This window comes from Cucurbita pepo, chromosome 8 (assembly GCF_057944985.1).
Source record: "Cucurbita pepo subsp. pepo isolate OVF chromosome 8, ASM5794498v1, whole genome shotgun sequence".
Taxonomy (NCBI): Eukaryota; Viridiplantae; Streptophyta; class Magnoliopsida; order Cucurbitales; family Cucurbitaceae; genus Cucurbita; species Cucurbita pepo.
In genome coordinates, this window is record NC_141805.1 from 2,055,326 (window position 1) to 2,078,519 (window position 23,194).

Consider the following 23,194-nt stretch of genomic DNA (forward strand, 5'->3'; position numbering starts at 1 on the left):
AAATTGTGTGTTTTTTTTAAGGGTATTTTTGAAAGTATTTTTAATTTTTTATTTATTAATGTAGCTGAAAGTTAGAAATACAATTAAATAATAAAAAAAAAAGTTAGAAAAATTATTAAAGGCTAATTGTGTAATTTAACCTCTCAAGTTATGGAAGAGCTGTGCTGTGGTGGGAGGGCAAAAGAGTCAAAAGACTAAAACTTGACGAACGTCCACGTAGGCTGCCGTCTATAGCCTAAACATGATGAGATGATGGAATGGAATCCGAACCGTCCCTATATATTGAGAGTTCACGTCTTCAGGCAGAGGCACTCTAAGCTACTTTGCAGATAGACGACGATGAGGAGATCGGAGTGCCATCCTTTGTTGAGAGGAACAAGGAGCAACAAGTTCACCCATGGCTTCTCTGCGGCGGAGATGGAATCAATAACCGCCATCTGCGACACTGTTCTTCCTTCTCTGCCGTTCGATTCACAAGGTGAAACGAATGCTTCTGATATCGCTTCTGTCGAGGCGTTTTATGCAGCATCCGGTTCGAGATCTCCGATTCCGGATGAGGTGCGTTGATTAACGGATCGAGTTCTTTGTGTTCTTCATTAATTTTAGGTCGATTTTGATTTCGAGTTCTGTTTGTGGAAATTAAAAATTAGGTTGCAGAGATGATAACGAAGATCGGATTAATTGAAATAGTGATATTGATAAGGATAGTGATGTGGCTTCTGGCTACGAGGTTAGGAACATTGTTGCTTTGTGGATCGCTTTGTTTCTGCGAGAAATGGCCTTTTGTTTGCAATTTCTCGGCTATGCCATTGAAGAACAGAGAGGAAGCTTTGAAGAGATGGTCTAAGAATAAGATTTTCACGTTCATCAGAGTTGCTCTTGCTTCCATCAGAATTCTTTCCCTCTACGTCTTCTTTTCTCGGGTACTCCTTCCCCTCGCTCCTTTTTTTTACTAAATTTGAAAAGGGTGGGATGATAAAAGTCTCATATCTGCTAATTTAGAGAATAATCATGTGTTTATAGTCAATGAATACTCTCTCCATTGTTATGAGGTATCATGTGTTTATAATCAATGAATACTCTCTCCATTGTTATGAGGTATTTTGGGGAAAGCGCAAAACATCCCAAAACAAAGTCATTAGAACTTATATTCAGGGTGGACAATATGAGTTATTTTGGGGAAAACCCAAAACATCCCCAAAACATCCCCAAAACAAAGTCATTAGAGCTTATACTGAAGGTGGACAATATGTGTTCAACTAACATGTATGAGAGTCATACCCTAAACTTAGTCTAGTCATGCTAATAGATTGGTAAATCCTCAAATATTGAACAAAGGACTCCAAAAGAAAAAGGAGTCGAGCCTCGACTAATGGGAGGCGTCAAAGGACTCCAGGAGAAAAGAAGTCTGAGCCTCGATCAAGGGGAAGCGTATTCCGTAGGGGAGGTGTTGGATGATGAAAGTCCACCCTAATTTAGGAAATGATCATGAGTTTATAATCGACTTTTTGGAAAGCACAAAGCAAAGTCATGAGACTTTATACCCAAAAGTGGGCGAGGAAGCATCTTTTTATCTAATTGTTTTTTATTTTTTAAAAATCAAAGATAACAATTAACAATGCATATTTTAAAAATAATAATGAACAAAAATCATTATTTGGAAACATCAATACTAACGGACAGAAACATTCATTAAGTATTAAGTATGGATTTAATGCCCAACCTACCAATGAAGCTATATGAACATAATGATACCATAAAGAATAAATGTAAATAAAAAGAGTTTTTAATTTTTATTATTGTGTTATTAAATTCTTTGAATAAGTCAACAATATATTATATAAAAGATTTATAATTAAAACTTTAGAAATTTAATAAAAAAAAATAACGTTTTAAAGTATATCCTTTTTGTACAAAAGATTACGGAAGATTCTGGATGGATGGAAGAGAGCATAAAGACAAATTAAAATTCAAAAGTCAAACATCATACCATCCTTGCCCTGCAGCAAGAGCACGTGCTATGGGCATATTTTGTAATTTTGCAAGAAAAGAAGGGCCAAAAGACAAATAAAAAAAAGGGCTTCTTGTTTCCATAGCTTATTTATTTATCTTTTTGTAATAGAAACGTAGGATATGGAAATATGACGTCATATATACTTATTTATTATTTTGTTCATAAAAAGAGTTTTGCATTTAATTTAATATATTTCTGTTTAATTCATGAAATTCAAGTTTTTGGATCTTTTTTAACACTTGAAAGAAAGGTACATTTTCTTGCTTCCATCACTTTCATCTTCCCTTTTGTATTTACTCATTTATTGCTATTCAATTAGTCTTCATTTATTCATTTTTCCAATATATATATAATCTTTTATTTTCTGGGTTGAGGATTGAAATAATTAGACAGAAAATTGTTTATTTTACGGCGAAATTACATAATCATTGAATGTTTTTTGGTTGATTTGATACAGGTTGATGTAAATGGCGACAACCCAGCATGGGAAGCCATAAAATACCGGCCGGCCATTGATGAAACTCCATCCAAATCCTCCGATGAGAGGCCTCTCCAGAAGGGAATCATAGAACCCAACAACAAAACAGAATCATCCTTTCAAAACTCCCTTTTAGAGAAAGGTCTCACAGTCATCGGAGAGGAAAATCACACCCTTTCCATCGAATGCGATGTGGTGGTTATTGGATCCGGATGCGGCGGCGGCGTTGCGGCGGCCATTCTCGCAAGTTCCGGTCAGAAAGTGGTGGTTCTCGAGAAAGGTAACTATTTCACTGCTTCTGATTATTCAACTTTCGAAGGCCCTTCTCTCGATCAACTGTACGAAGCTGGTGGGGTTTTAACTAGTAATGATGGGAAAATGTTCATTCTGGCTGGTTCTACCGTCGGCGGTGGCTCCGCCGTTAATTGGTCAGCAAGCATCAGAACCCCAAATGCCGTTTTGCAGGAATGGGTTGAAAGCGACAAGATTCCATTCTTTGGAAGCTCTGAATATCAAAACGCCATGGATGCAGTGTGCAAAAGAATTGGAGTTTCAGAGGATTGTGAACAAGAAGGGTTTCAGAATCAAGTTCTTCGAAAAGGGTGTGAAAATTTAGGGTTTCAAATTGAAAAAGTACCAAGAAATTCCCCAAACACTCATTACTGTGGATCCTGTGGCTATGGCTGTAGAAAGGGTGAGAAACAAGGGACTGATACAACATGGCTCGTTGATGCTGTGAATCACGGGGCAGTGATCATAACAAATTGCAAAGCTGAGAGATTGATATTGGAAAGAAACAGAGCTGGAAGTATGAGAAAGAACAAATGCTTGGGAGTCATTGCAAAAGTTTGGAGTGATAACATTACCAAGAAACTGAAAATCAAAGCCAAAGCAACCATCTCAGCTTGTGGAGCTCTCTTGACACCACCATTGTTGATATCAAGTGGGCTGAAGAACAAACACATTGGGAGAAATCTTCATCTCCACCCTGTTTTAATGACTTGGGGATACTTCCCAGATTCAAATTCAGAGTTCAAGGGAAAATCCTATGAAGGTGGAATAATCACATCAGTACACAAAGTTGTCTCTGAAGGAACTAACTCAAGTCCTAAAACCATCATTGAAACTCCTCTATTAGGACCAGGATCATTCGCTATATTGTTCCCTTGGATATCTGGACTTGACAATAAGAAACGAATGCTCAAGTATTCGAGAACTGCCCATTTCATAACGATCGTTCGAGATTCAGGTTCCGGGGTAGTGCGATCGGAGGGAAGGGTGAGGTATAACTTGAGTGAAGAAGACAAGGAAAACCTCAAGACAGGGCTGAGACAGTCATTGAGGATTTTGGTAGCTGCTGGAGCTACTGAAGTTGGCACACATAGGAGTGATGGACAAAGACTTGAATGTAAAGGGATTGGGAAGGAGGAAGTGGAAGAGTTTTTGGATATGGTATCTGTAGAAGGAGGGCCGCTAACTATGACACAAAACTGGAATATCTATACCTCAGCTCATCAGATGGGGAGCTGCAAAATGGGAGTTTCTGAAAACGACGGCGCGGTCGACGAAAATGGAGAGAGCTGGGAAGCTGAAGGGCTCTTTGTTTGTGATGCTAGTGTTCTTCCTACTGCTGTTGGTGTTAATCCCATGATTACTATCCAATCCACTGCTTACTGTATCTCAAACAGATTGGCAGCCTTGTTAAGAAAGTAAGTTCCTTAGACATTCATGCCTGTAATCGTATATTCTTTCATGTTTGAGTAAAGTGTTAAAGAATCACGTACCTCCGCAATGATTGATAATGTCCACTTTGAGTATAAACTCACGTGGCATTACTTTGGGCTTCTCCAAAACGCCTCATTCCAATGGAGATAGTATATTCCTCACTTATAAACCCATGATCATTCTCTAAATTAGGCCAATGTGGGACTCCTCCCAACAATCCTCCCCTCGAACAAAGTACACTATAGAGCCTCCCTTTAGGCCTATGGAGCCTTCGAACAGTCTTCCCTTAATCGAGGCTTGACTCCTTCTCTGGAGTACTCGAACAAAGTACACCATTTGTTCGACACTTGAGTCACTTTTGACTACACCTTCGAGGCTCTTTGTTCGACATTTGAGGATTCTATTGACATGGCTAAGTTAAGGGCATGACTCTGATACCATGTAAGAATCAAGGACGTCCACAATGGTATGATATTGTCTACTTTGAGCATAAGCTCTCATGGTTTTGCTTTGGGCTTCTCCAAAAGGCGTCTCCATTCATTCCAATGGAGATAGGATTCTTTACTTATAAACCCATGATCATTTCCTAAATTAGTCAATGTGGGACTCCCTCCCAACAACCGGGAACATAAATGAGAGAGAAGAAAAGGAAAGATGGGAAAGACTGCTCCCTTCAAGTTGTTTTCATTTTCAATCTCCAAAGGTACAATGGTTCTGTTTCTAATGATGTTGCAATTGTATAGCTAAGTCTTAACTTGGGTATCTTCTGGAGTTATTATGAGCACGTACTCTATACGAACACACACGTAGATTTTAGCGTAGTTTCAACTGCTACTCGAGCAGCTAAATCTTCACTAGAAACAAGGATTCCTTACAATTGAGAAAATAGGATTACATTACAATGTGTCGAGGAGCCGAGCGAGAGTGTTATCGCTTGGGACCATGCGTCGGAAATTACACTTTGTAGCTTAACAAGTGTGAACTGGAATAGTAGGATGAATGAGACTAGCCTCATCCCCTCATTCAGGTCAGCAGCTTTGTTAGGGACTAGACTCGCACTTTCTTGAATCGGTCTTAGCCATCGGAGTCGGCCTCACGGAACGGTAGAGGAACGGTCTTAACCGCCCTGTATTTTCCTATGTTGCTTAGCTGTTCGTTCTCTAATCTGCAAAACAGTAGAGGATTATACTAGAGAAAATGAAAGATTTTGAGATTTAGCTCCTAGCTCGAAATCTTCAAGCTGTTGTTTCAAAGATAGATGATATCATACCTGTAGAAATTCCAATGCCCTCGACGGATAACCTCCAATGAAGCCAACAGGAAGTCGAGCATTTTTGACTCGACGTTTCGAATATGTAGTTTATGCAACTGTAATACCGTCTCGACCCAAGCAACTCTTAGGATCACATTCAGAACCTGCAAGTAATATCATTTAGCACTTTTCATTGCTCCTTTAGCTAGTATGCATTTGAATGCTAATTTCATTTGTGGTTAGGACTCACAATTGACAGGTAGTAGACGCCTTTGTTCTTCAAGATGAGTTCGTCCCGGAGCCACGGGTTTCGAGATTTCGGATTGAGGATTCCCCAATCCTTTGCAAAGTCCCAGTACAACTGATATATCGTAGCTACAAAGGATGTGACTAATACAATTACGAACCAGAGGCGAGTGTCTTGTCGAGAATACGTAAGCCTAGCCCCGGCTGCCACCATGGCTGATACATACTTACCCATGTTAGCCAAATGGTCCAAATCATTGTCATCAAACCATCTTCTTGCACACTTGAACGCAGTAGATCACATGGTCAGTTCGAGTATGTCGAATTATCGATTTTGTATAAAAGAATCGATAGAAGTTCGGAGATCACCTGCATTGCACGCCAATAGTATGGCAAAAATGAAATGAGGTAAGCCAACTCCCAGTACAACGTCCCGGATTTGCAGACATCGCCTCGACGCATTCCGAAGGAACCCGCAAAGAAGTAGCAGGTAGCGGATTCCATGAGTCTCAGCAGAGTGATCTTTCAACATAAACAAGTCAAAAGTGATCAAGAAGTTACTGCAACAGTAAGTTTTAACACAATGTGAGTATATACACATGTCATTTACCTGGCTTGTAAGTTGGTCTGCCAAGAAAGAGTCAACGAACAAAACCTGAAAAAAACAGCTCATTTCAAAGTTATAACCAAACCACAACTTACAAGGCAATGCCATGTTGTAGTGTGAAACATACCTTGTAAAAAGGAGAGAAAATTATGTTACGAAACACGCGAAGAAAGTAATAGCGTGTCGGTCGGTAGAATATATCCAACGGGCATACAAGTAGGACGAGAAAAATCTGCAAAAGGAAGCTCAAATCATCACCCGAGTCGTCTAAAAACCAAACCCATGTGAGAAATTGATACGTCGTGGCTTAAGGTATCAAAGAACTAACAAGTAGAAGAAGCCCGGGAATGGAATCAACTTGGACAGATGAGAAGCGAGTGAGTCCTAGAATTAAGTGAATGACTAAAGCTCCGACCACAGCTGTCATGGTGATGGTGCATACAAGGAAAGCATCACGATATTTGAGCGCAGTACTCGATTGAAACTCAAAAATGAAGTTGTAATTGATCCTTGCATGTTTCCACGTGAACAAATTGCACCCATACACGAACATGTGCAAGCTTAGCAACGCAAACATGCTACAACAACAACAATAATTGAGGTAAAAATAAGTAAAAAGGATCAGTAATTGAGGTAAAAATAAGAAGAGGGGTAAATTAGAAAGTTACCTGAAAACAGGATAAACAGCATCCATGTAAGAAACTTCATTTGTTCGAGAGAAGACACCAGACAAATGCGCCAAAATTGCGTATACAATAAACAACGACACAAAGCAACCCGTAAACAAACCTGAAACCAACCAACCAACCAACAAAAATCATAACTTTGGTTCCAAATTTCCTTAACTTTAATTTCTCGTATTTTAAAGGTTTTTACAATTCAACCTCTATCGTTGAGCTATATGCTCATTAGAGATATCAACGAGACGGGGTTAGGGACAGAAAATACAATCTCTGTTCCCGACTCTGTTTAGCCTCCTCATTGTTCGTTTAAACGGGAATTCTCCGTCCCGTTCAGGGCAGATTTCCACACGAACAAATGGGCATGACCGTATAGTTTTTCAAGTGCTTAAAATCGGGTCGTAGAGATTAATAATAGAAAAATTACCAACAAAGAAGGTGGTCATGTGGGAATCTTTAGGCTGCTGAGGCCTCAAATATTTCATTGCCTTTTTCCTGTCATTGTTGGCGAAGTGCTTTGTGAATATGGATTCCACTTCGTCCATTAGCCTTACCACCTTCATATTACACAAACCATTTTTCATATTAATATAACATTTTCTTTAATATTTTTATATAATAATGTCCTGTCATGCATTCCAGACAGGAAATCATTGTCGTATGTAAATATATATTTTTTAAAATTAATAATAAAATTAATAATAACTTTGTTACCTTATCGGAGCTGATAAATGGCGACCTTTTCACCTGTTGAAGGTATGTAGTTGACGCCTTCTGGTTTGCCACCTGTTTCCTCGAAATACATTAATGTTAATAAAATTTAGTAACCAATTAAAGAATTAACGTAAGATGGTATTGAATAATTAATGTTTTGTCACCTTGTCGAATTTCTTCAAAATCTTTACGAACGCTTTCATATTCAATGAACTGCCATGGATAAATTTGTAATTTTGTTTTAAAAATATATCTAAATTTTAAATTAATTAATTAATTAATTAATTAATTAATATTTTATTTTGGATTATTAAAGTATTACCTGAAGGTTTTGAGGAGGCCGAGGCCTTTGTAGAGCTCAACAAAGGCGCCTCGAAGCATCTTCTCCGACCACTGGATCTTCTTCCGGCTGATCGAGTCGCCGGAGGCATCCTTGTTCGGATTGTTGATGAGGTCCTCCCACAGCATCCCCATGACGGCGGAGATGGTCCTCGACGGAGTGGTGGCTGGAATGTCGACTCGCAACGCCATCTTCGGCTTATTTCCTTTCTTCGTCTTTCCTCTCACCGCGGCGTTAATGAACGTGACCCCGTGCCTCTCCAATGCAGCGATTGCTTCATCCGTCTCCGATACTTCCGCTGACGCTTCGTTTGATTCCGAGTTCTCTATATTCAACATTAATCGGTCAAACCCCATGTTTTTATTTAATCTCTAAATTTTTAAAAATTTAGAAATGAATTAAGAATCAAACCACCCGAATTCGGAAAAGAACAGAGATCGGCTATTCGAATCTACACTTATTCTTCGTTTTATAGAAGGTTACTTTTGAAATTTCGAGAACCGAACAGAAACTTAATTAAGGTCAAATGGGTAATTTGTCTCGATTATAACTATTTTATCTCGTTCCTAATTTGGTAAAAATTAGAGATGGTTGTGAGATTCAATATGAACTAAAATTAAAATAAAACCAAAAAACAAGATAATTTAAGGTAACAAAAATTGTCATAAAATTTGGTGTAATATTCAGCCATGCAATCATAAAGCGCCACGTGTCAACCAGGGAAATAATGGGAAAGAATTTGAGGTTACCAGAAAAATTGGAGTGGCGAGGAGAAAAAGAGGACGACCGGGAAAAGCCGCCGGCCGGCGAAGTTTTACGGCGGCGATGTTCAAGAATCCGTTTGAATTCAAGCAAAATTCCAAGCTGCTCTCTAAGACTGTCCCCTCTCTCCACAAACTCACTCTCTCTACTCCCATAAAACTCGTTCACTTTATCCAATTCTTCGTCCAATGTCTCGAAAAACATCTTCACCTATAAAAAAATAATAATAATAATAATAATAATAAATAAATAAAATAAAATAATAAATCGAAGCGTAACTCAATAAATAAGACATTCATTACTGTACCTCGTCTTCTTCGGAGAAGAACTGGGAAAGCTCGGTTTCGCGATCTTCGTTAACGTCGATGCCATCTTCACTCTTTTTGACCTGAAATTATGGAAAAGGAAAGCTTGGTGATTGAGTAAGCAATAAGAAGAGTGTTGATTTGATTTTCCTTAGCCAAACCCATTTCCTCCAATACCGCCAAATTGCATGCCATCCCTATTCTTCTTACTCCCTAACGTCATTTTTTTAACATTTTTTCTAACAAAACTGCCTTTTTTCCCTTATTTCTTGCACTAATCTTGCCTCGTTTTTGGTTCATTCTAGAATTCTCTATCTATTTTTCAGGGATTCAAAACTGGTACAAAATTCTCTATTTATTTTTGCAAAAATTGAAAAATCCGGCAAAATTTTCTATTTATTTTTACAGGAATTAAAAAACTGTCCAAAATTCTCTATTTACTTTTACCAGAATTGAAAAACTGTGCAAAATTCTCTATTCATTTCGGCAGGAATTGAAAACAGTTTATATTCATTTTGGCAGGAATTGAAAAAAAAGTGCAATTTTTTTTTTTTTTTTGGAGGAATTGAAAAACGGCTCAAAATTCTCTATTTGTTTTTGCAGGGATTGAAAACGATAACAGAGATTGAAAAAACGGTGCAAAATTCTCTATTTATTTTTGCATGGATTGAAAATCAATACTCAAATTCAACCGGAAAAACCCCATCTCTCATTTCACACTAGATTCTATGTCGAAAGCGACGAACAAGTTGGCATCAAAACGACACACGGTAGAGGCCATAAACGACATTGATGGGGGTGTACCTGAGAGAGGTGATCGGCGTCAAGGGGACGGCGGCGGCGGAGGAGGCGGAGGGGGAAGTGGGCGGCGAGAGATGAAAAAATTGAGGCGGCGGAGGAAGAAGGAGGAGGAGGAACAGGGGTTCTAGAGAGCTTGACTCTCTTAACGAGCTTCTTGAGGTGCCAGTAATTGACGAACGCATCTTTCCATTCAGGAATCAGTTGAGCTTCCAATTCCTTCGAGAATTTCACCATTTTTCTTCAAACCTCTCTCCGTCGTTTACAGAGATTTTGTGGAAATGGAGAGCCTTCCCTTATATACTGCCTTTTAGAGAGAGAAAAGGAACGTTATCGAGCATACGTCCAAAGAAATCATTCATCGAAATAATGAGTCGCCATTGATATCAACACATCTGAGATCCTCAAATGCTCGGGAGTTCCGCTATTCAGTCCTTTTCCTTCTTCTCTTTCTTTCTCGAGCCTATAGTGAGTTACAGACAGAATTCGAAAATATCAAATCTTACCTGATTGAGCTGCCCAAACTTCTAGATAAGTATCACACACTTCCGCTCTAATTAAATTATTACGAAACTAACTCAAAAACAGGGTTTTCAACCCAATCTTACCCTGTTTTTAAAATTATTATAAAAATTTAAAAAAATTATATTTGATATTTAAATTGTATGAGATTTTAATTATTTATATGACGTGTATGTTCTAATTAATTATTAATTATTATATAATGTGAATTCAATAGGGAAGAATTTAAAATTTAATTGCTTTACTTTTCAATTTTTAAAATTTTATCAAAATAACTTACCATTTAAATTACATAAAATTATAAATATTTAATTTATTAAAATAGATGTTAAATATGAATATAAAAATATTCTGGTTTCCCGACGATTCACACTACAAATAATGAGCTCGTATCTCCTTAATCTCGAGCTAGTTCTTGAATTTAAGATTTATCGGGAAATATAAATATTAAAATTAAATATTAAAATTAAAAAAGATTTGAAGGGTGTTACTGTGGGCGGTGTGCTCTTGAGCCAACTTTTTGTTTGTGAGTGTGCATGACGTTGGAACCATGCTCTCTTTTTGTGTCCACCCACTAACCCTCCAAACACACCTTTCTCTCTTTTCTTTTTTTATTTTTATTTAAAAAATAATTTCATAGATACAATAAATCCGAGATCTCGTAATAAACATCGTACCACTTATAACAGTTCAAACCCATTGCTAGCAGATATTGTCCGTTTTGATCTGTTACATATCATCATCAGCCTTATGGTTTTAATGTTTCCACACCCTTGTAAGGAATCCAGTGTCCTCGCTGTCACACGGTCCAGTGTTCAGCTATGATACCATTTGTAACAATTTAAGCTCATCGCTAATAGATATTGTCTGTTTTAATCTATTACGTATCGTTGTCAACCTAAAAAAGAGTATCTAATTGGGTATATAGAGAATCATGAGTATAATTAAAAAAGGAAATAGGGGTACCAAGTTGGAGTAAAGTAACCCTTAAAAGGAAGGGGTGCCCTAAAGAATAATGTATTGGGATAAGAGGATATTGAGAGGAAAAAAACAAAGGTGGGTATTGAGTGTAGGGTTGAAGTGGATGAGAATCTTGAAGTAGAAATGCATGCAATTGGAGGAATCATCTTTGTTGGGATCAGAATCATGAATCACAACACGGACAACTACGAATTGTACTCTTTCAAATTGGGTCTCGAAAGTGACTCGAACATTTGTCACCAACACACCAAAAACACATATGCCTTCCAACTATTTGTTGCCTCGTATTTCTCAAGCCATGAAGTATTTAGATACTGTCCTTTTTGGGCTTTCCTCGTCCCTTATAACCCTTATAAAGAATGGTTCGTTCCGATGTGGGATCTCTCAATCTAGTTACATTTTAGTTATATTCTTGAAAATTGTACGTTTTGTGAATAAGACAGCGTTGAAGAAGCATAGTTTTGATCGAAAAGTTGGGAAAGAAATGGGATATAGAGTAAAAAGGGTTCGAGATCGAGAAAGTTTGACCTAAAATTCTTAATGTTTTTAAAGGAATAAAGAAAGAGTTGGAGGGGAAGGCTTGTTTCTTTGTCATATTTCCATTTGAAAATGAACTTTTAGAGTAACCAATGAAAAATATAATGCATCCTCCACTACTACTACTGCTGCTGCTACTCAATTAAGCTTTGTTTGGTTTAACTTTAATTTTGAGAATTGGATTAATTTAGGGATTTGGTCTAACAAATTGGTGTATTCCACTATCTACATTACAAAAAGCTGCTATTGCATTGCTTAGTGGGTCTCAAATTTCTCCTCAACTCAATTTTGGTTTCATTATCGACTCAATTTAAAAAAATATATATATGAATTGAGTTGGTTCGTGAGTGATAAGAATCACGGTGTTCCAAATGGACCTATTGACAGGAAGATTAAAAAAAATGTCGATTCAAATATGTCAACAACAGAATTCAAACCTACACGCAAACAGCTCAGTCAATTTGACTTATTCTTTTGTGGAGATTAGAGGGGATTGGGAATAAATTTCGACCACAAGAGAGACTATAAATACCCATGTTAGGTAAAATTTAGATTTGTGGATGAATGTAATTTAGATCTCAAATTGAGACGTTTCCCTTAGAAATTCGAGCATCATATTTGTCATTTCTAAGTTTCAAGCAATTCTTGTGATAGATTTGCACCCGAGTCATTCAATCAAGCTTTGATCAAGTTCGATTGTGGAGTGACTCAACTTAAAATAAGGTTTCCAAATCTTGCTTCTAGATCTTCGATCATAAGAGATAATCTAATTCTAGCCTTATCTCTCGGTTGATACAAATTTCGTATGAGGAGGTGTTAATTACTTTGATTCAAGGGTTCTTGCTTCAACAAAAACTTGTATCGTTGTGCTGAGGAGAGTTCTCTCGAATTGGGAACATTTAACAAAATTGGGTTTATAGCTCAATGGTAGAGCATTTGACTACAGATTTAATTTTTTTCTGAGATCCCACAAGTTGCTAGCGAAGGCGCTGGCCCCCAATCGAATTTATTGGCCGCTAGCTCGGTTTCTTTTTGTGAAATCTCTCATTGGTTTGAGGGGAACCTTTTCCTATCAATCTTTTGAAACACGGCGTGCCCCATTCGCTAGCAACTTTTTCCTATCAATCTTTTAAAACGCGGTGTGCTAGTGAAGAAGCTGGGCCCCATTGGCTCCCAATCAAATTTGTTGACCCTATCAGTTGGGCCCCATTTAGATTTATTAGCTCGTTGTACCAGCAAAGACGCTAGCCCCATTCGAATTTGTCGACCCTATGAGAAGCTGGCCCCATTTGAATTTGTTAGCCTTATCAGATGGTGGCCCCATTTGGATTTGTTGGCCCAATCCCTAACAATCTTTCCAAATCAAAACCATAGTGTACCAATAAAGAGGTTGACCCCATTCGAATTTATTAATTATTTTTAAAAAAATAATTACAATTTTATTTAATTTCACCAATATCTTTCGATTATTTATTTTTCAACAACTTTTAAAAATAAAATTTAAAGTCTTTAAAAGATAAGTTTTTTATAATTTTATCTAATTTCATCGATATTTTTCAATTATTTATTCTCCGAACAACTTTTAAAAATAAAATTTATAAAATGTAAATTTGAAAATATATATTGAAATTAAGTTGTAATATTAATACAATATTTGAAAATAAATAAATATTAAGATCTGAACAACTCAAATAAAAAAAAGAATTAATTAAATTGAAAAAAATTACCATTCAAATAATTGAGTTGAATCCGGGCTTTTTTTTTTTATTATTTTATTTTTGAGAAAATAAAATAATTTATTAATATGTGTTAGAGAGAGAATAATAAATAGTATTTGACTTAAATAAACAGTCAAAATGGAGAGGGTAAGGAATTTATTTAAAAAATGAATTAATTAGGTAAGTTTCCCTTTCAGAGTCATCTCCATCAACTTTACAGCAAGACCACAAGACCATAATCTTAGGTTAATTTATGTCTGTTTCAGATTCCCAATTATATATAATATTTCTTTACAATCAAAGCTGGAGAAGTATGTTTGGTTTAATTCATTTAAATTACTAAATTAAATAATAATATCCCTTTCCCATGTCAAAGATAGCGACTTTACTTGTTTTATTATCTACTTTTTAAAATTCAAATAATATATATACTTTTTTTATTGTTTTTTTTTTAATTGAGATTTAAAACGTTTTAAAGTATGAAAGTTCTACAAAATAAATATAATTTGAATTTCAATCTCTATTTTTGTTTTATTTTCTATTTTATAAATATTATTGTATTTATTATTTATCTTTATAATTTTATGTCAAATTTTTTTTAAACTTCTCAGTAATTCAACTCTCTAATTCAACTCTCTGTTTTTTGGTTGGGTTATTATCTATAATACATGTTACATTAATAACTAAAATCTCATAAAATTTAAATATTTTTTAAAAGAAAAATCAATCCAACCCAATTTTTTTAGACGAAAAGATATATTATTTAGATTTTAGCTTTTTTATTTTTAAAAATTAAACTTTGACATAATATCTATCCTCAAAAGTGTGAATAGATCTGAAAATATTATTATTCAACGAAATATAAATTAAAATGAGTAAATAGAATTGGGATCGATGGTTCAATCTTCCTGATATACGGGACGTTTAAATAAATATAAAAGATATCAACTCATACCTACCAATAAAAAAAAATATAAGCTAACTATGAGAATAAAATAAAATATACTACCAATCAAATCATAAAAATAGAAAAATATTAACGGATTACTAATATCTAAAATATATTCTATAACTAATAATGAATGCACCTGCAGATCCAACTAGCCCCGCTAGGTTTAATATATATGTATTAGAATAAAAATAACAAAATAGAGAAGATGGTTTAACATATATATATATATATATATATATATATATATATCTTAAAATAAAAATAACAAAATAAGGAAAAAAAAAAAAAAAAAAAACTGCCCACCTCTCCTTCAATCTCTCATCCCCTCCCCTAAAATACCTCTCTCATCCTGTATCAATACTTCATCAAACAAAACAGAAACAGAAAAAAAATATTGTCTGGAGGAAACAAATGCATATGATGGAGAAGACAATAATGACAGATAGATGGTTAGACAATAATGGAGAGATCAGAAGAAGGCAGATAATGGAGAGATGGTAGGCAGATGAATGAAGATAGATGTCATTTCAGGTTAGTAGTTTTACTTTTTCCTTTTAAGAAGGATATTAGCAATTATTTAGATCTGGGTTAGAAATTTAGAAATTAACGGTTGAAATGATCTGAATTAGAAATTATCTATCTATGAAGAGTCCTGGTCACGAAAAAAAATAGATAGATAAGAAAAAAGAGATGAAGATAGGGAAAAGGAAGATCTGTAAAACATATCCAAATAAAAAAAAAAAATGAAGATTTGGAAAACAGGAAGGAAGATCGGAAAACATATCCAAATAAAAAAAAATGAAGATTTGGAAAATAGGAAAAAAAAAAGACAGAAAGAGAGAGGGGAAGATTAGTAAAACAGATCAAATAATAATAATAATAAAAACAATACATGGGAAGAGAAGAAGATAAAAACAATACAGGTAAGGAGGAGAAGATTAGATTTGGAAATAGTAAAGCAAAAAAAAAATATATAATATATGTGAGAATAGAATAAATTGCTGAACAGAATTGAATTAAACGATTTAGATATGGGAGTAGACTATTTAGAGAATTAAACGATTTAGATGATAAGACTATTTAGAGAATTAAACGATTTAGATGATTTAGATATGGGAGTAGAGTTAAACTTCTGGGAAGAAACTAATAAAAGAATTATACAATTAAACTCATTGAAGAAATTGATTAAACTAATAAAAGAATTATAGAATTAAACTCATTGAAGAAATTGATTAAAAGAGTTAGATTTAAATTGCTTAAAATAACCAGATAGGGAGGTAGAATTGAACGGCTTAAAACAATTAGAGTTAAAAGAAAAAAAAAAACAAAAGAGAAATTTTAGGAAAGAAAAGAAAATTAGAACTGTTTGAAAATGGCAAGTACTGTTGAGGTTAAACAGAATTAAAATATAACATAAAGTTAGAGAATGAGAATGGAAGATATGAGAACGTACTGTGTAAACAGAATTAAAATATAACATAAAGTTAGAGAATGAGAATGGAAGATATGAGAAATTATTATATTTGTATATATATGATATAAAATTAAATGTTGAACTATCCAAACCGCTTGAAATATTAATAATATTGACATATCTTTAATTTAAGTTTTAAGTTTTATTATTCTATATAATTTAGAAACAATGAAAACATGAAACTCAATTTTTATTGAGGCCGTTTAGGTATTTTATACTGTTGGTTGGATTATTAATTAAAATGTGAAATATTAACAAAAGGTGACGAACGATGCGATAAGAATCAAACCTTAGCAACCTTTGCAGCAGCTCTCGAGGAACGGGAGCTTATGTTAATTAAATTAGGGAATACTTCGGCAAAGGCCAACCAGGTAAGTGGCCTTACTATAGGATAGGCTAAATAATTGTATGAGTTATGATGATGTGTGGATTATGATGCTTGATGATATGTGCGGTATATACATATTTTGTTGAGTGACGCTTGATATGTTTGACCCACGTTGTGGCATTATGATGAGCATGATGATTGCATGATTGTTACCTTAATATGATGATGTTTTCTATATTGAGCATGCTAGATGATGATGAGTGCCATATTGCATCATGTCGTTAGATCGACGTAGGACACAACCCTAAGAGCATGAAAATGATATTAATATAAATATCCACGAGTATGAGTTACCTAGAGTAACAAAGAGATGAGACTAGAGGGTTGTGTCAGAAGAGACATTACGATGGATCTAGAGGGACCTCATGCATTTTGTATGTTCATAAGCATAGGGCTACTTCCCCTAGAGATGATGAGTGCGGACGCGCACCTTATGATGAGCGTGAATGCTCACAGGTGCGAAAGCACACAGATGAGGGTGTTCATGAGGCGCATGACACTATGGGGTTCCGCTGACCTCCGGACGTCGCTACAGATTAGCTTGACCAGAGGGTCCAGGGGGTGTGCGAGCGCCCTGGGGACTCACACTCGCACGTGTGAGTCGTGTGTAGGGAAGTACTATACATCCAATTTGTCCGAGACTGGAGGCCACCCCTAAGATGATTAGAGATAGGTCCCTAAATCATGATTGCATGTGTTTGCATTTGCATGGCCCCTATAGTGGGGCCACTTACTAAGTATTCTTTGAAATACTCAGGTCGTGTGCCACATCATTTTTTAGGTAAAGGCAAGGCGCACTTGTACGGAGGACAGCGGCATCGCGAGCAGAGACTGTGGCACGTGCATAGGGTAGATTCATATTTAAATTTCTAGTCTTAAGTTAGAATAAGTTGTTTTGCATTTCATTGTTTTAAATTATTTTGTATTTGTTTTTGTTTTCTCTAAATTTCAGTATTTCATATTTAAACACGTAAGACCATGGCTGTGTTTTCCGAAGAAGAAGTTGTTTTAAACATTTTTTTTTGAAGTTTACGTTATCAACTATGTTCATGTAAGAGTTATATTTCCGCATTATAGATGAGCATGAGACGTTAGTAGCGACTCTGAGTATGTGGAAATTTAGGGTCGTTACAATTTCATAACCTGTCCCTGCAGTGATATGGCTGGATATATTTTTTTTATTAGAATATTTTGACTAATTCAAACTAGCAATAAGTTGCACTTAACAACATGACTTCACCTATGTTTTCTTTTTATTATTTACATTAACTTTTATAAATATTTTTGAAATCCGAAAAAGTAAAAGAATTTAATTTGATTAAAAATTAAAATATTTCCATTATAAAAAATGGGTAGAAAACAACCGAATTTGACTTGTTTTTAATGAAGCTTTCTAGGCATTCAACCCAAAAAGAGAAACCAATGAAAATTAATAATTAATTTAGTACCCATTTTGATATGTTTTGATAGGAAGATTTGAAAGAACAATATAGGCATAGGGATATGTTGTTGTTGATGAATATGAGACACAACAAATAGAAGGCTTTTGGAATCCCAAAGGGCCAAACAAACCTGATTAGCTCAACAAAGATCATGCACTGATATTATTGAGCCATTTGTACAAACCCCATGTTCTTGCCTTTCAATTTGCTACTCATTCCCATGTTCTTGCCTTTCAATTTGCTACTCATTCCCATGTTCTTGCCTTTCAATTTGCTACTCATTCCCATGTTCTTGCCTTTCAATTTGCTACTCATTTCCAATGCCTCAATCTTTTCTTGAGTGACCCCTTGTATTTATTAATCACTTCCTCCATTTACCATTATTGCCTTTGTTTCTTTACAAACAGAATCTATGTCCCATTGGCTCTCCCCCCATCAACTTATTTCATTCATTTAGGACAACAAAAACACGAAATGATTGGTATTGAAGATTCTTTTTGTGAGAAATGTCCACTGCTATCACCGATGATGTGTGAGATTCTACATCGATTGAAGAGGGGTATGAAATATTTTTTTATAAGGGTGTAGAAATCTCTTTCTCGTAGACGCGTTTTAAAACCCTAATGGGCTTAGGTTGTTACCAAATGTATCGGAGTTAGACACCGGTGTAGGGGGTGGACTGTGAGATCTCACATTAATTGGAGATGAGAACGAAAGATTACTTATATAGAAACCTTTTGCTAGTAGATGCATTTTGAAATCGTGAGACTAATGACGATACATAACGAGTCAAAGCGAACAATATCTACTAGCGGTGAGTTTGGGCTATTATAGGATAGGAAAGCTTTTTTTGCCCCATAATTTATATATATATATATATATTGGCAAATAATATAAAAAATAAAAACTATATATTAATTTATATATAGTTATGAATGAGTAGCCAATGGTTTGGGATGTGGTGGTAATGATACCGAATAGTTCATTCCATTTCATTTATTCCAGCTTTCGTGGGTGCTACTTATTTATATAATTATTTGAGTTTTTCAATTTCATAATTTTTATTTTACATAATAATTACGTAATCATGATGTAATCATAATATTTGTTTTTTTTATTTATATAATCATTAATTGTTTCAAACGTGGGCTTGGGGGAGCTATGTGTTCTTGTGATCTATATTGGCCCAACTTCCAACCACGCCCAACTATGGGCCTTCATACAAATGCAAGAGTTCGTTCCAAGTCCACGTCAGCCATCTAACCGACACGACAAGTTAAGCTGGTCGAGTTAGGTCGAAGTTATGTTGAGTTGAGCTAGGCTACATTAGTATTATGTATCTTTTTAGTTGGATGAGTTTCGTTTATTTAAAGCGTTCTTTGCTATTCGGTTGACTTTTTGGCCTTGTGAATCTCTAATTGTACCTTCGTGGAGAATTTTGAGTTAGCATCAAAATTCACCCTCTTAGAGGCACAGCGTTGTAAAGAATGTTTTGTTCCCCTCTCCAACCAATGTGCGATCTCACAATCCACCCTCTTCGAGGCACATCGTTCTCGTCGGGACTCGTTCCCCTCTCCAATCAACGTGGGATTTCACAATTTACCTCCTTTGGGGCCCAACGTCTTCATTGGCACTCGTTCCCCTCTCCAATCAACGTGGGATCTCACAATTCACCACTCTCGGTGCCCAACGTCCTCGCTAACACTAATTCCTCTCTCTAATCGATGTGAGATTTCACAATTCCACTCAAACACGATAATTGATATCATATCCCGATCTTCTTTGAATTGAATCTACCATATACAATTCAATGCCAAGAAAAACTATTAGTTGATTGTTCATGATTGAAAACTTAAGAGCGAGTGAACCAAATTATGGTGGCACATTTATAGGTTGGTTGACCATGGCTAGGGTTCAAGAATGAAAATGCTTCCATTTAAAACCTCCATTTCAATTCTGCCCCTTGTCATCCATGCACATAGCCATTCACATTTCCAATAAATATATACGCTCATAATTATAATCATATCATATATATCCTCATTGATTTTCAACAAACAAAAAAAAAAAAAAAAAAAAAAAAAAAAAAAAAAAAAAAAAAAGAACCCAACAGAGATAAGATCGATCTAACAAGAACTAATCAACCACTGTCCTCTGTTTTTTCCGCCGCCGGCCGTGGGAAAATCATAGAGTTTTCAGTGAGACTGTTACCTTTAATGGTCAGTGACCCCGAAGACTCGGTCAAATATGACGTGGAGAAGAAGGAATATAGTGCTGACCAATAGGATTTCGCCATGTGGCGGACGTTTTGGTTTCGTTATTTGGAAAGCCACCGAGCCAGTTGGGTCGGGTTAACGATGCCGGATATCTGGGCCTTATCCGTCTTCAAAATGGTCGCCACGTCGGTGTAGCTCTGAATCTGATGCTCTTTCTTGATGATCTCCGGCGGCGCGGCTTCCGTCTTCGGCTTCTTGTACTGAGCGGCGGCGATGGTCGGGAATGGGCTTGCTTCGGCTCGATCCGGGTCGAACTTCCTGCCCAAGATGGTTCCTTTAGTCAGAAACTCGTAAGCCATGTACCCGGCCAGAAGCCGGTTCGACGTAACTGGCTGCTCACCGGCTTTAAGAGCCGACGGCTCCTTCCGCTTTCTTGACGGCCCAGCTGATAACAGCCCACGGCTGTGGCAATGGAAACTCATTTGCCTTTTTTTTCTCGGCCCTTTGTTAAATGCCAGCAAGCTAGGCCCCCGTGGCAAAACCGTAGGAAGTTGATATTCCCAGGGGCAAAATCGTCTAACAAGATTTTGTGAACTTTTTATTCCTGAAAATTTTGACGAAAGGTTAAAAAGTAAAAAAAAGAATGAGGGATAGTGGGCACGGTAAAAGTAAAAAAAGAGGTTTAAAAATGGGGATAACGTAAGTTAAGGCGAGAAAGGGAAAAGGATTGAAAGCGACTACAATTTTTTAAAAGGAAAAGGAAAAAAAAAAATAATATATATATATATATATATATATATATATATAATTTTCTTTCTTTTCCTTTTTTTAATAATTGGGAATAAAAACTTAATAAAAGCTGGGGAAAACGGGGTCAATGTTTAGGTGAAATCGGATCCAGATGGTGGCGGATGGAACCTGAGGGCACTGGTTGGATCGCCGTACGGACGGCAGTTTACCGGTGGCGCCACCCGGCGAACGACGGAGATGACGGCTGACCAAGAAAAATTCCGTTCAGATTACAAAAAAGAATTCGAAGGAGAGAGAAGGGAAGAGAGAAAAGAGAGAGGGGAAAGAGTGGGCAAGGGAGAGAGAATGCGGCGAAGCCGAGGCCCCTGCTTTTATCTGGCACACCTTTCCAATTATACCCCTCTTCTAACCGGAAATACCGGAAATACCCTTGGAAAATGCCCTTTATATTTATTCTTTCTTCTCCGCGGATCGGGGCATGGTCCGGCTCCACTTTATATTTATATATATATATATATATATATATATGTCTTTTTTTAATTTTTTTAATATTATTTTAAATAATTTTGAAAAACTTAAATTTTAAATATTATAACATACTATTAATTACTTACCAAAAGGAAATTTATTTATTTAATTACTATTTATATTTACGTATACAATATTTAGACCATTACAATAAATATAATTATCGACTCTTCGTATATATTCTCGTTATTTCGTCCTTTCACAAAATACTAATAATAAAAATTAATTATTTAATATATTTACTATATAAAATGGAAATTTTGAAAAAAAAAATGATAGAATAGACAAGAAAAGAAATTTGTGTACGAACAAAGAATAGAAACCACTGACTTTAGATTGTAGATGTCACAATCAATCCCAATTTACCATTTAATCCAAAAGATTCCAAAGTTTTACTATATTGCCCATCCATAAGAATAAAGCTAATATTCATTAAAAAGAGGGGCGGAAATGGAAAAGGAGAATATTACGACTAAAGTATAAATTCTGTTTTTTTTTTAATTATTATTTCAAATGTCGATGAATTTAAAAAATAAACATAAATTTTAAATAAAAGAATTGTAATTTATCTTTGAATATTCAAACCTTTTATGATTTTGATTAATTAACATTAATTTAGTTTAATTTAATGTTGCGTTAATAATCCAACCATAATGTTATAGAATTGAAAAGGGAGAATGGATTTAATGCAATTAGATTATTTGAAAATAAAAATAAAATGAATAAAAATTGTACTAAACCTACCTGCTATTTATAGACAGGTTGTTTTAATTGGATTTAATTTACTTAATAATTAACGCTTGCCTTAATTGCTGGGCGCAAAGACCATAATACCCTAAACCACTCTTGTGCTTCTCCGACCAAGACATTGAGTTCCCAGAATCCGGCGGCCGGCGGCTTCCAACTCATCCTACCAGTGAATACAAACGGAATACTTCATTGGAATTGAATTCATGATTACATACATCGATTCGGACATCGACAAGTTGGTTCTAATGTAACGACCCAGACCCACCACTAGCAGATATTGTCCTATTTGGACTTTCCCTTTCGGGCTCCTCTTAAGGTTTTAAAACGCGTCTGTTATGGTAAGGTTTCCACACCCTTATAAATGATGATTTGTTCTCCTCCCCAACCAATTTAGGACATCACAGCTAGAGATTCTAGAGTTTGGAATTTAAGTTTCTCGGGAAATAATTCTCTCAATCTTGAGTTATTGTGTGAAACCCTGTCCTCCTCTCGATCCACATGACTTGTGCCTTGTGAGAAGTTGTCGTGTTCAAAGTAGACCTACTACGTATTACCGTCAGCCTCACGATTTTAAAAATCATCTACTAAGAAGGGATTTTCACACCCTTACAAGAAATGATTCATTTCTCCCTCTAACAAATGTGAGATTTCAGAACTCACCCTCTTGAGGGTCTAATGTTCTGGCTAGCACACCGCTCGATGTCTAGTTTTGATTCCATTTGTAACTACCCTAGTGTAAACCTACATTAGATATTGTCCATTTTAGTTCATAGAACACTTCAAAATCCCACATTTGTTAATTAATAATAACAAATGATAACGAAAAAAATTAATTAAGTATTCAAATGTAATAATTATTCATACATGCATATTTTTTTAATTATTTTTATTACTTTGTTAATAAATTATTATAATTATATAAAATGTATAAATATATCTCAATTAATATAATTTACTCAATAATATAAATTTAGTAGTGGGTTTAAAAAGAGTTTTCATTAATTAGTTTTGTTAA

General features: G+C 35.5%; 2 protein-coding genes across 4 annotated transcripts; one reads left to right on the forward strand and one right to left on the reverse strand.

The window, feature by feature from the left end:
* The first annotated feature begins 294 nt into the window (after positions 1-294).
* On the forward strand, positions 295-6,444 carry LOC111785024 (long-chain-alcohol oxidase FAO1). Of its 3 annotated transcripts, none has more exons than XM_087126165.1 (4): positions 295-558; positions 651-923; positions 2,472-4,201; positions 5,713-6,444. In XM_087126165.1, exons 1-4 carry the CDS (start codon positions 340-342, stop codon positions 5,723-5,725), a joined length of 2,235 nt encoding a protein of 744 aa, XP_086982291.1. In that variant the 5' UTR covers positions 295-339; the 3' UTR covers positions 5,726-6,444. The 3 variants fall into 3 exon arrangements, with proteins under 3 accessions (XP_086982291.1, XP_086982292.1, XP_023521274.2); XM_087126166.1 differs by having other exon boundaries at positions 5,729-6,444; XM_023665506.2 differs by lacking the exon at positions 5,713-6,444 and having other exon boundaries at positions 2,472-4,205.
* LOC111800267 (phosphate transporter PHO1) lies at positions 5,029-10,355 on the reverse strand. Its single transcript, XM_087126164.1, has 15 exons — positions 9,928-10,355; positions 9,126-9,206; positions 8,806-9,028; positions 8,039-8,381; positions 7,881-7,929; positions 7,717-7,788; positions 7,430-7,559; positions 6,991-7,111; positions 6,651-6,900; positions 6,450-6,554; positions 6,326-6,370; positions 6,085-6,237; positions 5,720-5,998; positions 5,488-5,633; positions 5,029-5,382 (listed from the first exon to the last, which is right to left on the reverse strand). The coding sequence occupies exons 1-15, from the start codon at positions 10,156-10,158 to the stop codon at positions 5,292-5,294; spliced, it is 2,319 nt and encodes a 772-aa protein (XP_086982290.1). The 5' UTR covers positions 10,159-10,355; the 3' UTR covers positions 5,029-5,291.
* Positions 10,356-23,194: the final 12,839 nt, after the last annotated feature.